At 43.7% G+C, this 14,347-nt stretch overlaps 1 protein-coding gene across 1 annotated transcript; it reads right to left on the bottom strand.

Annotated features, from left to right (window-relative positions):
• Positions 1 to 5,268: 5,268 nt before the first annotated feature.
• On the bottom strand, positions 5,269 to 14,296 carry aasdhppt (aminoadipate-semialdehyde dehydrogenase-phosphopantetheinyl transferase). The gene is made up of 7 exons (XM_071925840.2): positions 13,917 to 14,296; positions 13,477 to 13,590; positions 12,932 to 13,061; positions 10,715 to 10,836; positions 9,569 to 9,730; positions 5,960 to 6,028; positions 5,269 to 5,825 (listed from the first exon to the last, which is right to left on the bottom strand). Exons 1-7 carry the CDS (start codon positions 14,058 to 14,060, stop codon positions 5,658 to 5,660), a joined length of 909 nt encoding a protein of 302 aa, XP_071781941.1. The 5' UTR covers positions 14,061 to 14,296; the 3' UTR covers positions 5,269 to 5,657.
• Between the last annotated feature and the right edge of the window lie 51 nt (positions 14,297 to 14,347).

The raw sequence follows: 14,347 nt of genomic DNA, 5'->3' as shown, positions 1-14,347 counted from the left end.
AGGAATAGCAAGTTGGTGCTCTGTACAAAGTGTTCAGACTATCAAAAGTCTAAGGCAGAGGGAGTTCAGTTTCACAGATTTCCAACTACAGACACTGAAACACCTTGGCGACAGCAAGAGATGCACAGCGGTCTGTCTCTGCACATACAGCGTATAGTGAAATACTTGCAAAACCAGAGAATATTGGCAGATCTTCGTGAGTCATAGTTGCTTTTTCTGTTGCAAAACAAATAGCTCTTCAGAATGATTTGGCTCATTTGGATGGAGACACTCGATAAGCTCTCCGTGGCAGCGGGGTGTGGTTGAAGTGTCGGCTGTAGGCAGAGAGCTGCAGGTGGCTCTGCCCACCAGCACACAGAGCTGTAAGTCATCAGGCTGATTGGCAGCACAGCCTGCTTGACTGTTGCTTCTCAGGTGTTTGCTCTCTTACAGTGAGGTGGGAAACACAGCAGGAAACACACGCTGCCATCCACTGAAGAAGAAATCCTAAGTCGACGAAGAAGAAAGACAGTACCAGCCAGAGGATTCACTTATGTTGGTGGCCTGTTTACCTTTTTGTTTTGAATAAAGCTTGTGTATCCAGTTATAGTTGTTCCCTGGTGTTATCCATTGAGCAGTGTGAACCTGTCACACTTGCTTTCAAATTGCCAGGTTCAGGTCTTAGATCCCAACTTCTATTGACACTATTGACTATTGAAATTGGGGGTGTCTAGCCTCTGAGGTACGTAAGCTGCTCCTGTGACCTGACCCAGCTGGAACCAATTTGAACTTTTTGCCTATGATAACAATTCTCCCAGAAGGGTAGAGAAAGACATATTTTGCTACTGAAAATGGGTGGCATTCTCCTAAGGTGTGAGGATTTTTGTTTATTTGGTTCTGTAATAAAACACAGGCAAATGAATGTGTTTCTTGTGTCCATCTGAGCCTGTTGGGTTTATTCCATTCACCTTTGCCCAACTGTCACCACAAAGTATTGTTTTATCTTAATATTCTGATAAAGTCTCTGTGTGACTCCTTTCTAATGGATGTTACTAAATTAACCTGCTCTTTCTTTCTTTCTTTGCCACTTATCACTGTGTTCCTCTATGGCTATTTTACAGCAACTGTTTTCATCCCTTAAATGTGTTCATTTGGGCATTGAAAATAGTTTATGTGAAATAATATGGACCACTGAAAAATCATGTGTGAAGAATGAAGCTAAGCAGCCTCAGTGATTGAACATTATAACTACACTGAACAAAAATATAAACGCAACACTTTTGGTTTTGCTCCCATTTTTCATGAGTTGAAATAAAAGATGTAAGACTTTTTCTATGCACACAAAAGGCTTATTTCTCTCAAATTTTGTTCACAAATTTGTTTAAATCCGTGTTAGTGAGCACTTCTCCTTTGCCAAGATAATCCATCCACCTGACAGGTGTGGCATATCAAGATGCTGATTAAACAGCATGATTATTGCACAGGTGTGCCTTGGGCTGGTCACAATAAAAGGCCGCTCTAAAATTATATTTTTGTTCAGTATAAGAGTGGCAAGTGGCATCCAGTGTGCTCATCTGGTGTAGCGACATTGTCCGACATCCTGTATGAACAAACATGACCCACAGAGATTAGATTCAAAAGGGGCAGCTTCACCAGCTTCTCCTCTCTGCTGACTCCAAACTGTCAGCTACATCAAAGTAGCATCCCACACCCTCAGAAGCACCAAAGAATCAAGTATCAATGAGAAAAGCCTTTGAATGTGTTGTAAGCTTTTCCAGCCAGCCAGCCAGACATAGCAAAGTCTGGTCTCTGACACCACACTAAATCTCTTTAGGCTTCAGCTCAAAACTTCTCTCTGCAACGGTTATGGAATAATTTGTATGTTAAACCTATTTAAAAACCCAGAGTAGCATATTAAACTACCTCAACTCTCCCCAACAAGTGCTGAAAATGTTGGAAGAAACTAAAATTAAAATGAAAATAATATGCAGGTAATAGCATAAGTAGGTTACTTCTGTGTTAACAAGGGTGGAGTCATCTTTTCCCTCATCCATCAAATCATTCTTTACTCAAAAAATCTAAAAGTCTCTCTAAGGGAAATATGGCCCTGTTCAGCTAATGAGTGCAACACTAACACATGGTTAGGGGTTTCCACTGGAGCCATCCATCCTACACATAATATCTACATACATACACTGTACATATACAGTAGCTTATGCTTACTTTTTGTATGTGAAGGGAAATACCAACGTAGAGGTAATTAATGAGATTAGGTAAATAAATAATTTCCTTTTTGCAACATACATTCATAGATATAAATAGATATATACAAGTCTTCAGGTCTGTTTTCTGACAGCTCAGTAAACCTCAGGCTACTAAAAATGCTATCACTGTGTGATTGGTAAATATATTTTTTGTGACTTTTAAGTCTCTTAACTCAACCAAATTCACAAAAAGTGACTCAGTGCTGTGCTAAAGCTACTCCTCCAGACAGACTTTGCTGGGACTCATCCAAGATGGTGGGCGTAGCTGGGTCCTGTCTCTGACCTCGGAGTAAACTCTCTGATGCCCAAAGCGCTCTCGTCTCCATTCCACATTTGAAAAAATTCTAATTCTGTGGTCTCATCTCTGACACGACAGTAAACCCAGGGCTACTAAAAATGGTCTCTGTCTCTGAGGGAAGCCTGTGTGACTCCGGTCTGACCCTGCTGCCTCCTCTCCTCCCGCTCCCCGCTGCAGAGAACACAAGACTTATGACGGGGAGGAGGCAAACTAATTCAATCCACCTGGAGGCACATGCTGTATGTGTGTGTGTGTGTGTGTGTTTTTAAGCTCTATTTCTTTCAATTATATACACATGCATGCACACGCTCGCCCACACACATGCACACTTGCATGAACAGATACTTTCTCTCTCACACACCGTCTGTACTTGTTGGTCTCTCTCTCTCTCTTTCTCACACACACACACACACACACACACACATACATGTACAAAGGACCTCCATGAAGCCATTTGGACAGTAGGTTGCCTTTTTATCAATACCCATAATCCCCCTTTCCTCTCCTGAAAAGGTAAGGTTATAAAAGCACATTCAATGGAGAGAAATGAGAATGGATAACAGATAAAGTAACAAAAACAAAACAAAACAAAAACAAATACTTGAAAGGCAACAATAAATCAAGATATAAAAACAGAGAGGGTGGAAGATAGAGAGATAGAGAGAGAAAGAAAGAGAGAGAGCGATGTGAAGGTAAACAGCAGGTGTACAGGTCATGGAGTTGGTGTCAAATAGCGGTCCATTTCATTATGTGTGTGTGTGTGTGTGTGCAGAGTTGAGAGATGGAGAGGTGTCATCTTGCTGAACGCCTGCAACTCAGGATGTCATGACAACAGAATTGTCTTCCAATGAAAGGTCAGCTTACAGGGTCCCACCATACTCACTCTCTCGCTCTCTCTCTCACACACACAAACACACACACGCATCCACAAACACACACCCGCAGGCTGTTTTGGCCTACTATAGCGCTATAACTACCATAACCAGACCTAAGGATTAACTAATGGGCTCTTCACACACATATAGCTCATATAAGTACAGTGAATAAGGTTCAGAAAGACTATGCTACACAAGGCAGGTTTACTCCAATAAATCTGCTGTGTGTGTGTGTGTGTGTCACACAGCCTGCATGGAGTCAAGTGTCGGGGTCGAGTGTGTGAGGTCACAGCGGCTCAGCCAATTGTACGTCTGACAGAAATATAATAGCCAATCGTTTCCTCTCCTGTGTGTTGCTGTCGGAGCTGTAGTTTAGTTTTAGTACTTTGATTTTAATTTCAAATTTGATTTCAACTTCCCGAAATTAAATTAATGTAATACATTTTTAATGTATTCAATTTTTATCTAATACTAATGTAATGAAATGGTTTTAATCCATTCACTGTTTTTAATCCATTCACTGTTTTTAATCCATTTATTGTTTTAATCAATCTATTTTATGTAAAGCACTTTGAGTAGCATTCTATGTATGAATGGTGCTATAGAAATAAACTTATTTAGTTTTGGTGTTATGATAATTTGTTAGTTGTGGTATAGTTTTAGATTTTTCACTTTGTTTAAACATTTTAGGGTTTATTGGGTTTATTTTATTCCAACAGCATCAGCAACAAGCACAAAGCACAAAGCAGCACTTCCATGTGTTTATGTATCTGTTCACCTCCGGGTGAGAGGGGGAGGTGGAGTGTGTAATGTCACAGATGCCGAGCCGCTGGTACACACACATCGTTTGACCTCTAACTTTTTATGATAGCCAGTCATTTCCTTCCCTGTGTGCGGGCGTACAGGCTCATGATTATAGGTTGTGTTTAAGTAGTGTGATGCAGAATGAGGAAGACTGATACTGCAGCTACTAGCTTCCCCTTAAAGGAGAGGGAGGAGGGAAGATAAATGGGCCGCAAGGAGAGAAAGGGAAAGAGACAAGGAGCAAAAAGCGAAATACAGCGAGGGAGCGAGTTAAAGCCCTGCTGACTAGCCCCTAATGGTCAACTAAATGTCCCTGACTAAAATAGATACACTGCCAGATGGAGAGAAAGAGAGAGACCGAGAGAGAGAGAGAGAGAGACAGACGTGAGATAGAAAAAGAAAGAGACAGAAAGAGGATAGGGAGAAACAGAAAAAGGAGGAGAGAATGAATCCGAGGGAACAAGATGGGGGAAGAATGTAAGAGAGGAGAGAGTGGAGGGACGGGAGGAATGAGGTGCTGCACGGGGGGTAAAGACAGAGATAGATGTGGGGATGGAGAGCACACATCACAAGCATCTCTCACACACACACACACACACACACTTCTGAAAAAAGATGGTGAGACATGAAGAGCGATAGGAGACACAGATGGCCGGGCGGAGACGAGAACGAGAGCAGAGCGGGAGGAGCAGGACTGGACAGATCAAACCACAGACAACAGTTTCAATACATCACCCTAGTGGTTATTGTACAATTTATCTCTGTGCTTTGTAAGTGTTAACTCACAATGGCTGCTGGGGAAAAAGGGGCTAAAGGGAGAGAAAAGAACGATAGAGCGGGGAAATGATTGTGTTAGGAGAGCCATCAATCTCTGCTATAGATATAAAAGTGAATTATCAGCATTTTACTGCAAATGACACATTGTACATATTATACCCATTATCTGCCTATTCTTTCATTTTCTGGTCTCTCTGCTGGAGAGGGATCAGTAGTGAGCAGCTCAATGCAGAATCCATGTTAGTATAATTCTGACAAAGTGTATCCTGACATTACATAATATGCGTCTTTTTGTTTTTTTAATATGAATTCACCAGACAGCAGTGTCACAGGAATTCAGGCAATTTACAGGCTAGCAATCTCCTGATAGATGGACATAAAATCTGTGGATGTATGTGTGTGTGTGTGTGTGTTTGTGTTGCTGGCTGCTATGTGTGTGTACCAGGTGTTGGATGAGAAAGGAGAGTTTGAGAGGCAGTGTATATGAGTGTGTGTGTGTGTTTCTCTGGAGTTTTTTTTCGTTCTTTTTGGCACTTCTCAAAGTACAGTACCAGATGTGTGTGTCGTTCAGTCTGGCACCTCAACCGTCCTCTTGTCCCAGAAGTCGGCGTCTTCCTCTGAGTATATGAGTGTGTGTGTGTGTGTGTGTGAGATAGGTGTTTATTTGTATGTTTGTGTTTCTGTCTGTCTCTCTGGTGCTTCGGCCTTCCTCTCGAAGCTGTCCCAGTAGGCGGGGTCTTCCTCTGTCAGGGGCGAGGCCAAGCCGATGAGGTCACTGAACGACAGCAGTGTAAACGTGGCGGGAGGAGGGAGAGTTGAAGGAGCAGGCTGAGAGAGAGAGAGAGAGAGAGAGAGAGAGAGAGAGAGAGAGAGAGAGAGAGAATCATTAACTGTTAACTGAAACATAAAGAGAGTGTACACTTAGTAAAATTAGATATTACATTATATATTGTGTTCCTCACCCCAGCCCCAGCTTTATCTGGTGGTCCTAGTGCCACAGCAACATGATGGTCTGCGTCCAACAAGCTCTCCTGGAGAAACACACACACATAAAACACACAAACATGTATAGTCTGCATATCTCACATTTACAATGATTCACATTCACCCCAAATACACCCATGGTATGACAAACAACGGCTATTTGCATCCTTATCATACACTCATACATACATTCACACTGCATGTGTCCACTTATACGTAACCTCTTGAATACATGCATACAAATCATCCATCCGTACGTATCATTTCCAGGGAAATAAAAGAGTGAAGATGCAGTTAGATAACTGCTGGATTTACCAGTCGCATATCGCTTCCCAGGCAAAGCATGGTGCCTATAGTACCAGTAAATGTGAAGCATACAGAAAGCAGCATATAAAGAGGTGTATCTTTGTGTGGGAGAGGAAACAGAGCCTTCTCCTACAGGACTCCATCCCTTTTTTAAAGCTTTCTACCAACATCAGTCTCATTATTTAAGTCAAGAATGAAGATCCTCTTCATAACCCAAAATCAACTATAATTTCCCTTTGTTCCCTTCCCTGCTAAGTCTTGCTAGCTCTCTCACATTGACTTACATTCATGAATGTGTACACTCACTCTACCACTGACTCACCCACTTGCGCACACACACACACACACACACACACACACACACACACACACACACACACACACACAGTGACTTTTTTGTTTTTCTTTCTTTCTTTGTTTTTAACTGAATTGTTTGAGTCCTTTTGTTTGCCCTGAAGCACTTTGTGACAAACTAGTCTTGTCTAGACTTCAAAAAGAAGTTTTAATTTGCATTTCATAGCTAAATATACACACATAATTACTTTTACATATCCGCATATTCACAGAAAAAACATCAATGTCCAGCTTCAGAAAAATCCCCTTTCACAGCATATATGATTAATACATGTGTCAAAATTAGGCGGATGTCCTGTGCATAATGCACTTTTTTCTAGCCTTGCTTATGTGAATCTATGCATATTTTTTTTTTACTGGGGGTCTCCTTGGATTTGACTTTGACACCCAGGACATACTATGAATGTATTTGCATCCTATATTCACATTTCAAAGGACACATCTCTCGGCTCGTCCGCTCTGTCACATTAGAGTCCTAATAGGGGATAGTTATCTTCCCTTCCACTCCCCCTCCATCCCTCACCTCTCTCCCTCTCTGTCGGGGCTGACGCTGACACAATACAATCGGACGGAAAAGGCAAAAAGGTGAGGAGGAAGGACAAGGGGTGGGGGGGTTGAGAGAGAGAGTTGGGGCATGCGAGTCACAGAATGATACACTGAAAGGGAGGGAGGGGAGAGAGAGGAGAGGAGGAAGAGACGAGATGGGGAGAAAGAGAAAGATTAGCACCGGATAAATTAACTACTTGCACAGGATGGACGAAATGTCTTCAGTCATTTTGTTGATAAATGAGAGGAGAGTATCTGAGAGGCAGTGTGTGTGTGTGTGTGTGTGTTTATGTGTGTGTTTGTGTACAGCGTGCTCTGGTCTACTCTGTTCAGTTTCTTTTGATGCCGCTCCTCTTACTTCTGTTTAGATAGATAGAATGCAAAGTGCCAATTACTCAACTACCTCAATGACTGTATGTGTGTGTGAAATTCTTTGATGTGCTGTATATTTATCACATTCTTTGCCATGTATGTGTGTTTCTCAAACTCTTCGCAAGCAAAGTGTGTGTGCACCAGCTGTTATGTCCCTCGCTGCCCGTGTTGTGACCTCTCCATCAGAGGTTCATGGGGGTGACATCACCACAGGTCACCAGGAAGTGATCATTCTCAGAGGTGCCCTCTCCAACCTAGCCAATCAGCACGCAGCGGGCCTTGGAGCCAGAGGACGCGGGGGTCGACGGCACTGCCGCTCACCTCATCTCTATGTTAATACCGAGTACAGCGTGCGTGTGTGTTTGTATACGAGACGCATCAACAGGTGGTTCTGGAAATCGATTCGGTTCGAGTTGATCTGACCTCTACAGGTCGCAGCGATTATTCACTGATCACAAATAATGATGTGCCTTGTTGTTTTAAAGGAGGAGATACAGGAAGATGAACTGTCCGTCTTACCAGCTTCATTAAGGCGTTACTGCAGTCTGAAGTGGCTGTCTGTACATTTTGACACACGCTTTGGTGTACTTAGGCTTGAGTTTTACAGTATTAAGCATCTAAAATGTTACATATTTTTCTCCCTGGCCTGAGCACACCTTTAGAGATCTGCTTCATTCCTCCTTGCTTCATCCTACATGACTCCATCCTTTCTCTCCAAACAAATCCTTCACGCTGCATGTTGGTGTTACCTCACTTTGGCCCTAAAATCTATGTAGTTAAGAAGAGGAGGATGCATTACTATCTACCTGCGATCGATATGAGTGAGCTGTTATTCCCTGGTGTGAAAACACAGACACCGAAGCAGCATTAGGCCTCCCCAACCCCAGTCAACACTTAGCGATTACCTGTCAACCCCTCTCTTGCTAGGGAGAAAGAGGAGGAGGGGGGAGAGAGCGGGACGAGAGGGAAGGCAGCATCGGGCTTTTCAAACCACTGACAACATTTTGCAATCACTTGTCAAGTCCTCTCTGACTGGGTGTGGAGGGAAGGAGGGAGAAGAGAAGGGACAGGGGAAGGGGAAGGGACAGCAGAGGAGGCAAAAGAGGAGGAGAGGAAGGGAAAAAATATGAGGGACTAAAGAAAGAAGGTGGAGAGGAGATGGGAGGGGAACAGAGGGACGAGGATATGGGAGAGAAAAGTGACGATGAAAGGGAGAAGTGGAGAGGAGTGGAAAAGAGGAGATGAAACGGGAAATGAGAGGAAAGGTGAAGAGAAGTAAAAGAGGGGAGGACAAAATGGAAAGGAGAGGATGGAGGAGGAGGGAGGTGGGGGGTGATGGCAAGGGTTGATTCTTCTTCTCTGACAGAGAGGCACACTCCTCTAATCTCTTGTCTTGGAAGGCTGGAGTGCCACTTGAGAGCCCCCCTATCGCAATCTCTTGTGTGTATTTCTCTGTAAGACCACTTCGGATTCACTTTGCAGATGCTGTCAAGGGGCGGTCGCTGGGGAATGGAGCGCAGACGACCCCACTGCAGAGCCGCCGAGTCTTTTCTGCCCTTCCTTTTAAGCACATTGATTTCCTACAGGCTGGTTCCAACTGGTTCCGTGTTTGTTCCTGGTCTAAAAATATACCACCAGCCCCAAAATGTCATAAAATTAGTAACGGTTAAAAATTTCTACCACTATAAAATATAACTAAGCCTTTGAAAATAATCAGATGTTTTTTAAAGCAGTTATATTTTTTCAAACATCCTGAGTAGACTGATATTTCAATTGATTTGAATCAGCCTTTATGAAATCTGATTTCTCCATATTCAAAAAAAGGTGGCTGCAGCAGTAGACAATGTGTCTTTTGTGTTTGGCCTGAAGAGTGAAGTGAAGCAAATCAAACCATCTTGACTGAATCTGTCTGTTTTGGTCTGTTCAGTCTGTCATTAGCACAGGACGTCCAAAAGAATGACAACATCAACAACAACAAGCCCTTCATGCTTGTTCTCAAACGGACTCACTTCAAATATCCAGTCCTCTTCTTCTTCTTCATCCAGATGCATCTTGGTCTGGCGCAGCGCCCGGTCCTGTGTGATTGGTCGGGAGGACAGGTGAAACTCCGCCCTCTGCAGGTTGAAGCCCAGTCCTGTGCCAATGGCTTTGATGAAGCTCTCCTTCAGTGCCTTGACGGACAGGGAGGACAACCAATCAGCTCATTGGAAGGAGTACATGGAGAATTATTGATTACAGGTATATAAGAAAAACAACAGCTCCATATCTTAGAGCCACAACGAGTGAGAGTCCATGCACACTTTTAACAGTGTGTATACAAGAGTGTGTGCACGTCTAAGTGTAAATGTGTGTGGGTCCAGGCAAAACCCTGCTCGACAGCCAATGAGCCACAATAACAGTATTACAAGGCTAATCACTATGGCAACCGTTGAGCGCTGCCATTAGTCAACAGTGTGGTGATGATATCAGAGCTTGACGTCTCTGTGCCACCCTCTCAATCTCACAACATCTTTACTTAGCAGCACCATTACTGTCCCTGTCCATCTGTGTTTGTGTGTGTGTGTGTGTATCTGAGAGAGAGAGTGAGAGAGAGAAAGAGAATGAGAGACAGAGAGAAAGAGAGAGAAAAGGAAAAGAGGCAACACATGGATGTGTGTGGTAGAATTAGAGGGGGGGCAAGATAGAATACGATTAAAAGAGTGTGTGTAGGAAAGAGAGAAGAAGAAAGAGAGAGAGAGACAGAGAGGAGAATGCGCCTCATAACTGTTGGCGACATGTTTGTTCCATATCTGTTGACTTGCTTTTGTGCTTCTATATGTACTGAACAGCCGAAGAAGAACTAAACAGCACAATTTAGGGTACACAATGTATATGATTACACTAATTAGGATTCTCTGCATACGAGAGAGAGAGAGAGAGAGAGAGAGAGAGAGAGAGAGAGAGAGGAAGAGAGAGAAAGAGAGAGAGAGAGTTCAACACTTAGCATGTGTCAAATGTACAAATGTGTGCATCTCAGGGGGCATTTGTGCTGTTATTTTCTCCTTTCACACACACACACACACACACACACACACACACAAACACAAACATGCACACCACTCCCGGCCGAGCAGCAATGCAATGTGATGACAGGGTAGTATGGTTGCCATGGTTACCCAGTGGCGGTAGAACGCGCCGAGCTGCTGGCGTTCCGAGCCGGCTGATTGGATGACGCTCCACTCATACTCGGTAAACTGACGAGTCATGATGCGGAAAAACTCAGGCACAGAGCTGCTACCTGGAGAGAGAGAAGGAGGGATGGATGGGGAGAGAGAGAGAGAGAGAGAGAGAGAGAGAGATGGAGGATAGAAGAGGAATGGGGTGGAAGGAAATAGCAAGCAGGGTGAGAGGGCAGAAGAGGAAGAGTAGATGGGAGCATGAGGAGGGAGAAGTGGAAATGTGGATGGAGATTGAGACAGAGGTTGGGGTAGAGAGAGAGAGAGAGAAACAAAGTAGGAAGGAGAGAGGAAGAGAGAGCAGAAGGAGGTGAGCGAGACACAGAGGGGGAGTGGGAGGGAGTGAGTGAGATATAATATAGAGATAGAGACATCCTCTGATGATTATTCCAAACACATCATTCCCTCCATGCCATCAGCGTCCTGCAGAAACCTCTTTTCTCCAATCCTCCCATTTTTTGTTTTTCCACCATACCTGACAGTAGACGCCCGCCCCTCCCACATGCAGAAAATGCACAAAACCATTCAAAATGTATGTACTCTGTCAAAAACACATGGCTGACAATAAGGTTATCAGTTTTTATCAGTTAAAAACTTGACTTTCAGGAGATAGTAAGTTGACACTGGTGATGACCATTTGCTCACCTAGAAATATCTCATAACACCTCAGATTTTAATGTGAAGAGGCAGACTGACTGTGACATATACACATAACAAACATGCGCACACACAACCACCACTGATACAGAAGCCTCAGCCTAAATGCTTTGACATATAGCAAGACAGTAGTGACACCTTGTGGCCAAGATGGGAAATGCAAATCCAATACAAATTCTGGCTTAGGCTTGACACACACAGCACAACTGATAGGCTGATTATAGCTGCGATTTGGCTATCGCAAAAAAAGATGTCACCAGTTTGAGATGGCTGATTTTTACAACTTGAATCCAAACAAGTCTTGTTCACCATCTCACACTACAGGGGTATATCGACTCAGATTTGAATCAAGACCAGCAACAGCCAATGAGAATTAAGGGTGACTAAAGAAAAAAAATACAGTAAGTATGGAAAGAAAATTGTTCTACCTCCATGCTTACTTTGGTTCCATGCTGTAATAACACAGGAGCTTGTGTTTTTGTATGATTAGGAGGTTGCATGGTGTGATAACTCAAATAGTGTTACTTTGACGTCAAGTGTGTGATCCTTAAGTCTAACTCTTCATCCAGTGTGTGCGCTTCTATGATGCAGGAGGAAAAACAATCAGTGAATGCCAGTTGTTAAGTATGTGAAGTCCAAACTTTTCAGTCTGTTCAGTCGTGTACTGTGTGTCCGCTGCCTAATGGAACTGGATTTCATTTCATTGGAGCCATGCTATTTGTCCGTGGGAGAGACAGTGACAGAGAGTATCAGACAAACTGTTCATGTATGTGTGAGAGAGAAACTGAGCTAAAGAGTGAATGTTGCAGTTAACATCCCACCTCTGTATTTTCCCCTCTCACAGTCTCATTGCCATTCTCATGCTGCTTCCCTTGCCCTTCTTTCCTCTGTCTCTTTTCCCCAGAGAATTGGGCTGCATGTGACTTTCAATCCCCTCGGATGAAGAGGCTTTTTGTGAGCGATTTTGTGATGGTAAAGAAGAGTGTGACTGAGGGAATTTAAGACAGACAGACGGTCTCGTTTAGGAGCTTCACAATCTGAAGCCTACACAGGCTTCAGATTGCTTTCATTTGGGGTGACAGAACATCTGTTACGTCTGCTTGGGAAGTTGAATATGTTGTTTTTGTGTTTTGCTGTGCACTAACTAGTTCATCTACCTCCTGGCAGACACAGCACCCATTGTTTTCAATGAATGACCACTTCATGCCTCTCATTCATATCTATGTGAGCCTGTTCATTCAGCTCTGAGGAGGAAGGGTCATTTTATTCTTGAACTATGCTCATTTCCCAATGACACAAAATCACAAATTTTGTAGACTACTTGTAAATTCACCCCAGGAAGAAACCATAACCATATGTGATTGTACAAAAAAAATCAAGCTTTGTGCAATTTCTACCAGTGCATTATCAGTGAAATATACTGTATGCAGATCCCAATATACCTGCAAATACTGGCCGATGTTATCAGTGCAGATTTAGCTGTTAAACCCCAACATTTACCTGGCATGGTGGTCTTCATGACATCCACACCGACCTGCATCCCCCGCTCTGCAGCTAGCACAGCGTAGTCCCCCTGGTGGGACAGGTTGAAACTCCAGGCCCAGGGTTCAGCACCTGAATCTGGACTGACCTGGACGCAGAAAGCAAGGCAGGGTCAGAGATGTTAAAATTGTGAATTGTGAAAAAACATTACAGGCCCATCAGGAACCAATTTCATGTTCACTGACAATTAAACGAGTAGCAAAATAGTTACACTTTTTGTTAGACAATTAACTCAGGCATGTTTCTTGTGGGTCCACTCCCCACTTGACATGCATGCTGTCATTTTCACCATTTGAGTGTCTGAGGACTAGACAGTATTAGTGATTAGGGCTCAGCTCTGAATCATGTTAACCGCAGAATCTGAATCTCCGTCTTTCAGTAGTTACAATAATAAATTTGCAGCTTTTTGTCGTGAAACACTGGGACTAAACAGAATGTCACATGAAGAGAGTGCCATACCGTTTGGTAGATGGCTGTACAAAAATACGTTCAATATAGTTTACCTTCAGAGGTGCTGCCAGGTAAGGCTTCCCTCTGGGAGAACGCTCCAGCCGGATCTCTGACCAGGGAACACCCATTCTGTCACACACCAGCCTCCTCAGTAACAACCTGCCAGCCTGGAGGAGGGGGTGGGAGAGAGAGAAAATGCATTTTGAAATTTGGTAAATAGATTTGAAACCAACTCATTCTGCCTAGTGATAGATAGATAGATAGAGAGAGAGAGGGATAGAGAGAGAGAGAGAGAGAGAGAGAGAGAGAGAGAGAGAGAGATCTCTACAGTACCACACATGGAGAACGGGAGAGGACTCTCTCTCGCGATACAATACTAGAGGCTCAAATGGTACAGCGCTCGCGGGATCGATGCACGCATTCTCCAAGGAAAGATTTGGAGCTAAGCACGGTACCCACATGCTGTCCGTCCCACATGTGGATTCAGACTCACCATGGCTGATTTGGCATCCTTAGCAAACATAAACTGTCCGATTCTGTCCTTCTCCTCCCGCTGAATGCAGCGAGCCGCGTACAGCCACTCGGACCGGGTCGGTGTCCACGACCCGCACCGAAAGGCCCAGCGAACAGACCCCATCACACTTTAAACCCGTCCGCTCCTGTAAACTGAACTACTCCACAACTTTAGGGTGGTCATCACTTCTCAGGTAACGCTGGCTAACGTTAGCAGTGTGCCGGGTGGAGCTAGCAGGTCATGCTTGGATTTGAAGTTGAGAGGAAAAGTTGCATGTCAAACGTTTAAGTTTTCAGCTAAGCTAGAGCACCGCCTCACCTTGAACTGAGGCTGGTAAAACAAACTACACAAAATATGGAGGCTCTGTTTACATTTTGGACTTGACAGCTAGGTGTAAACACATGCCCGGA

Source organism: Centroberyx gerrardi, chromosome 6 (assembly GCF_048128805.1).
Source record: "Centroberyx gerrardi isolate f3 chromosome 6, fCenGer3.hap1.cur.20231027, whole genome shotgun sequence".
In the NCBI taxonomy this organism is placed as follows: Eukaryota; Metazoa; Chordata; class Actinopteri; order Beryciformes; family Berycidae; genus Centroberyx; species Centroberyx gerrardi.
This window is presented reverse-complemented; position numbering and strand designations above follow the sequence as displayed.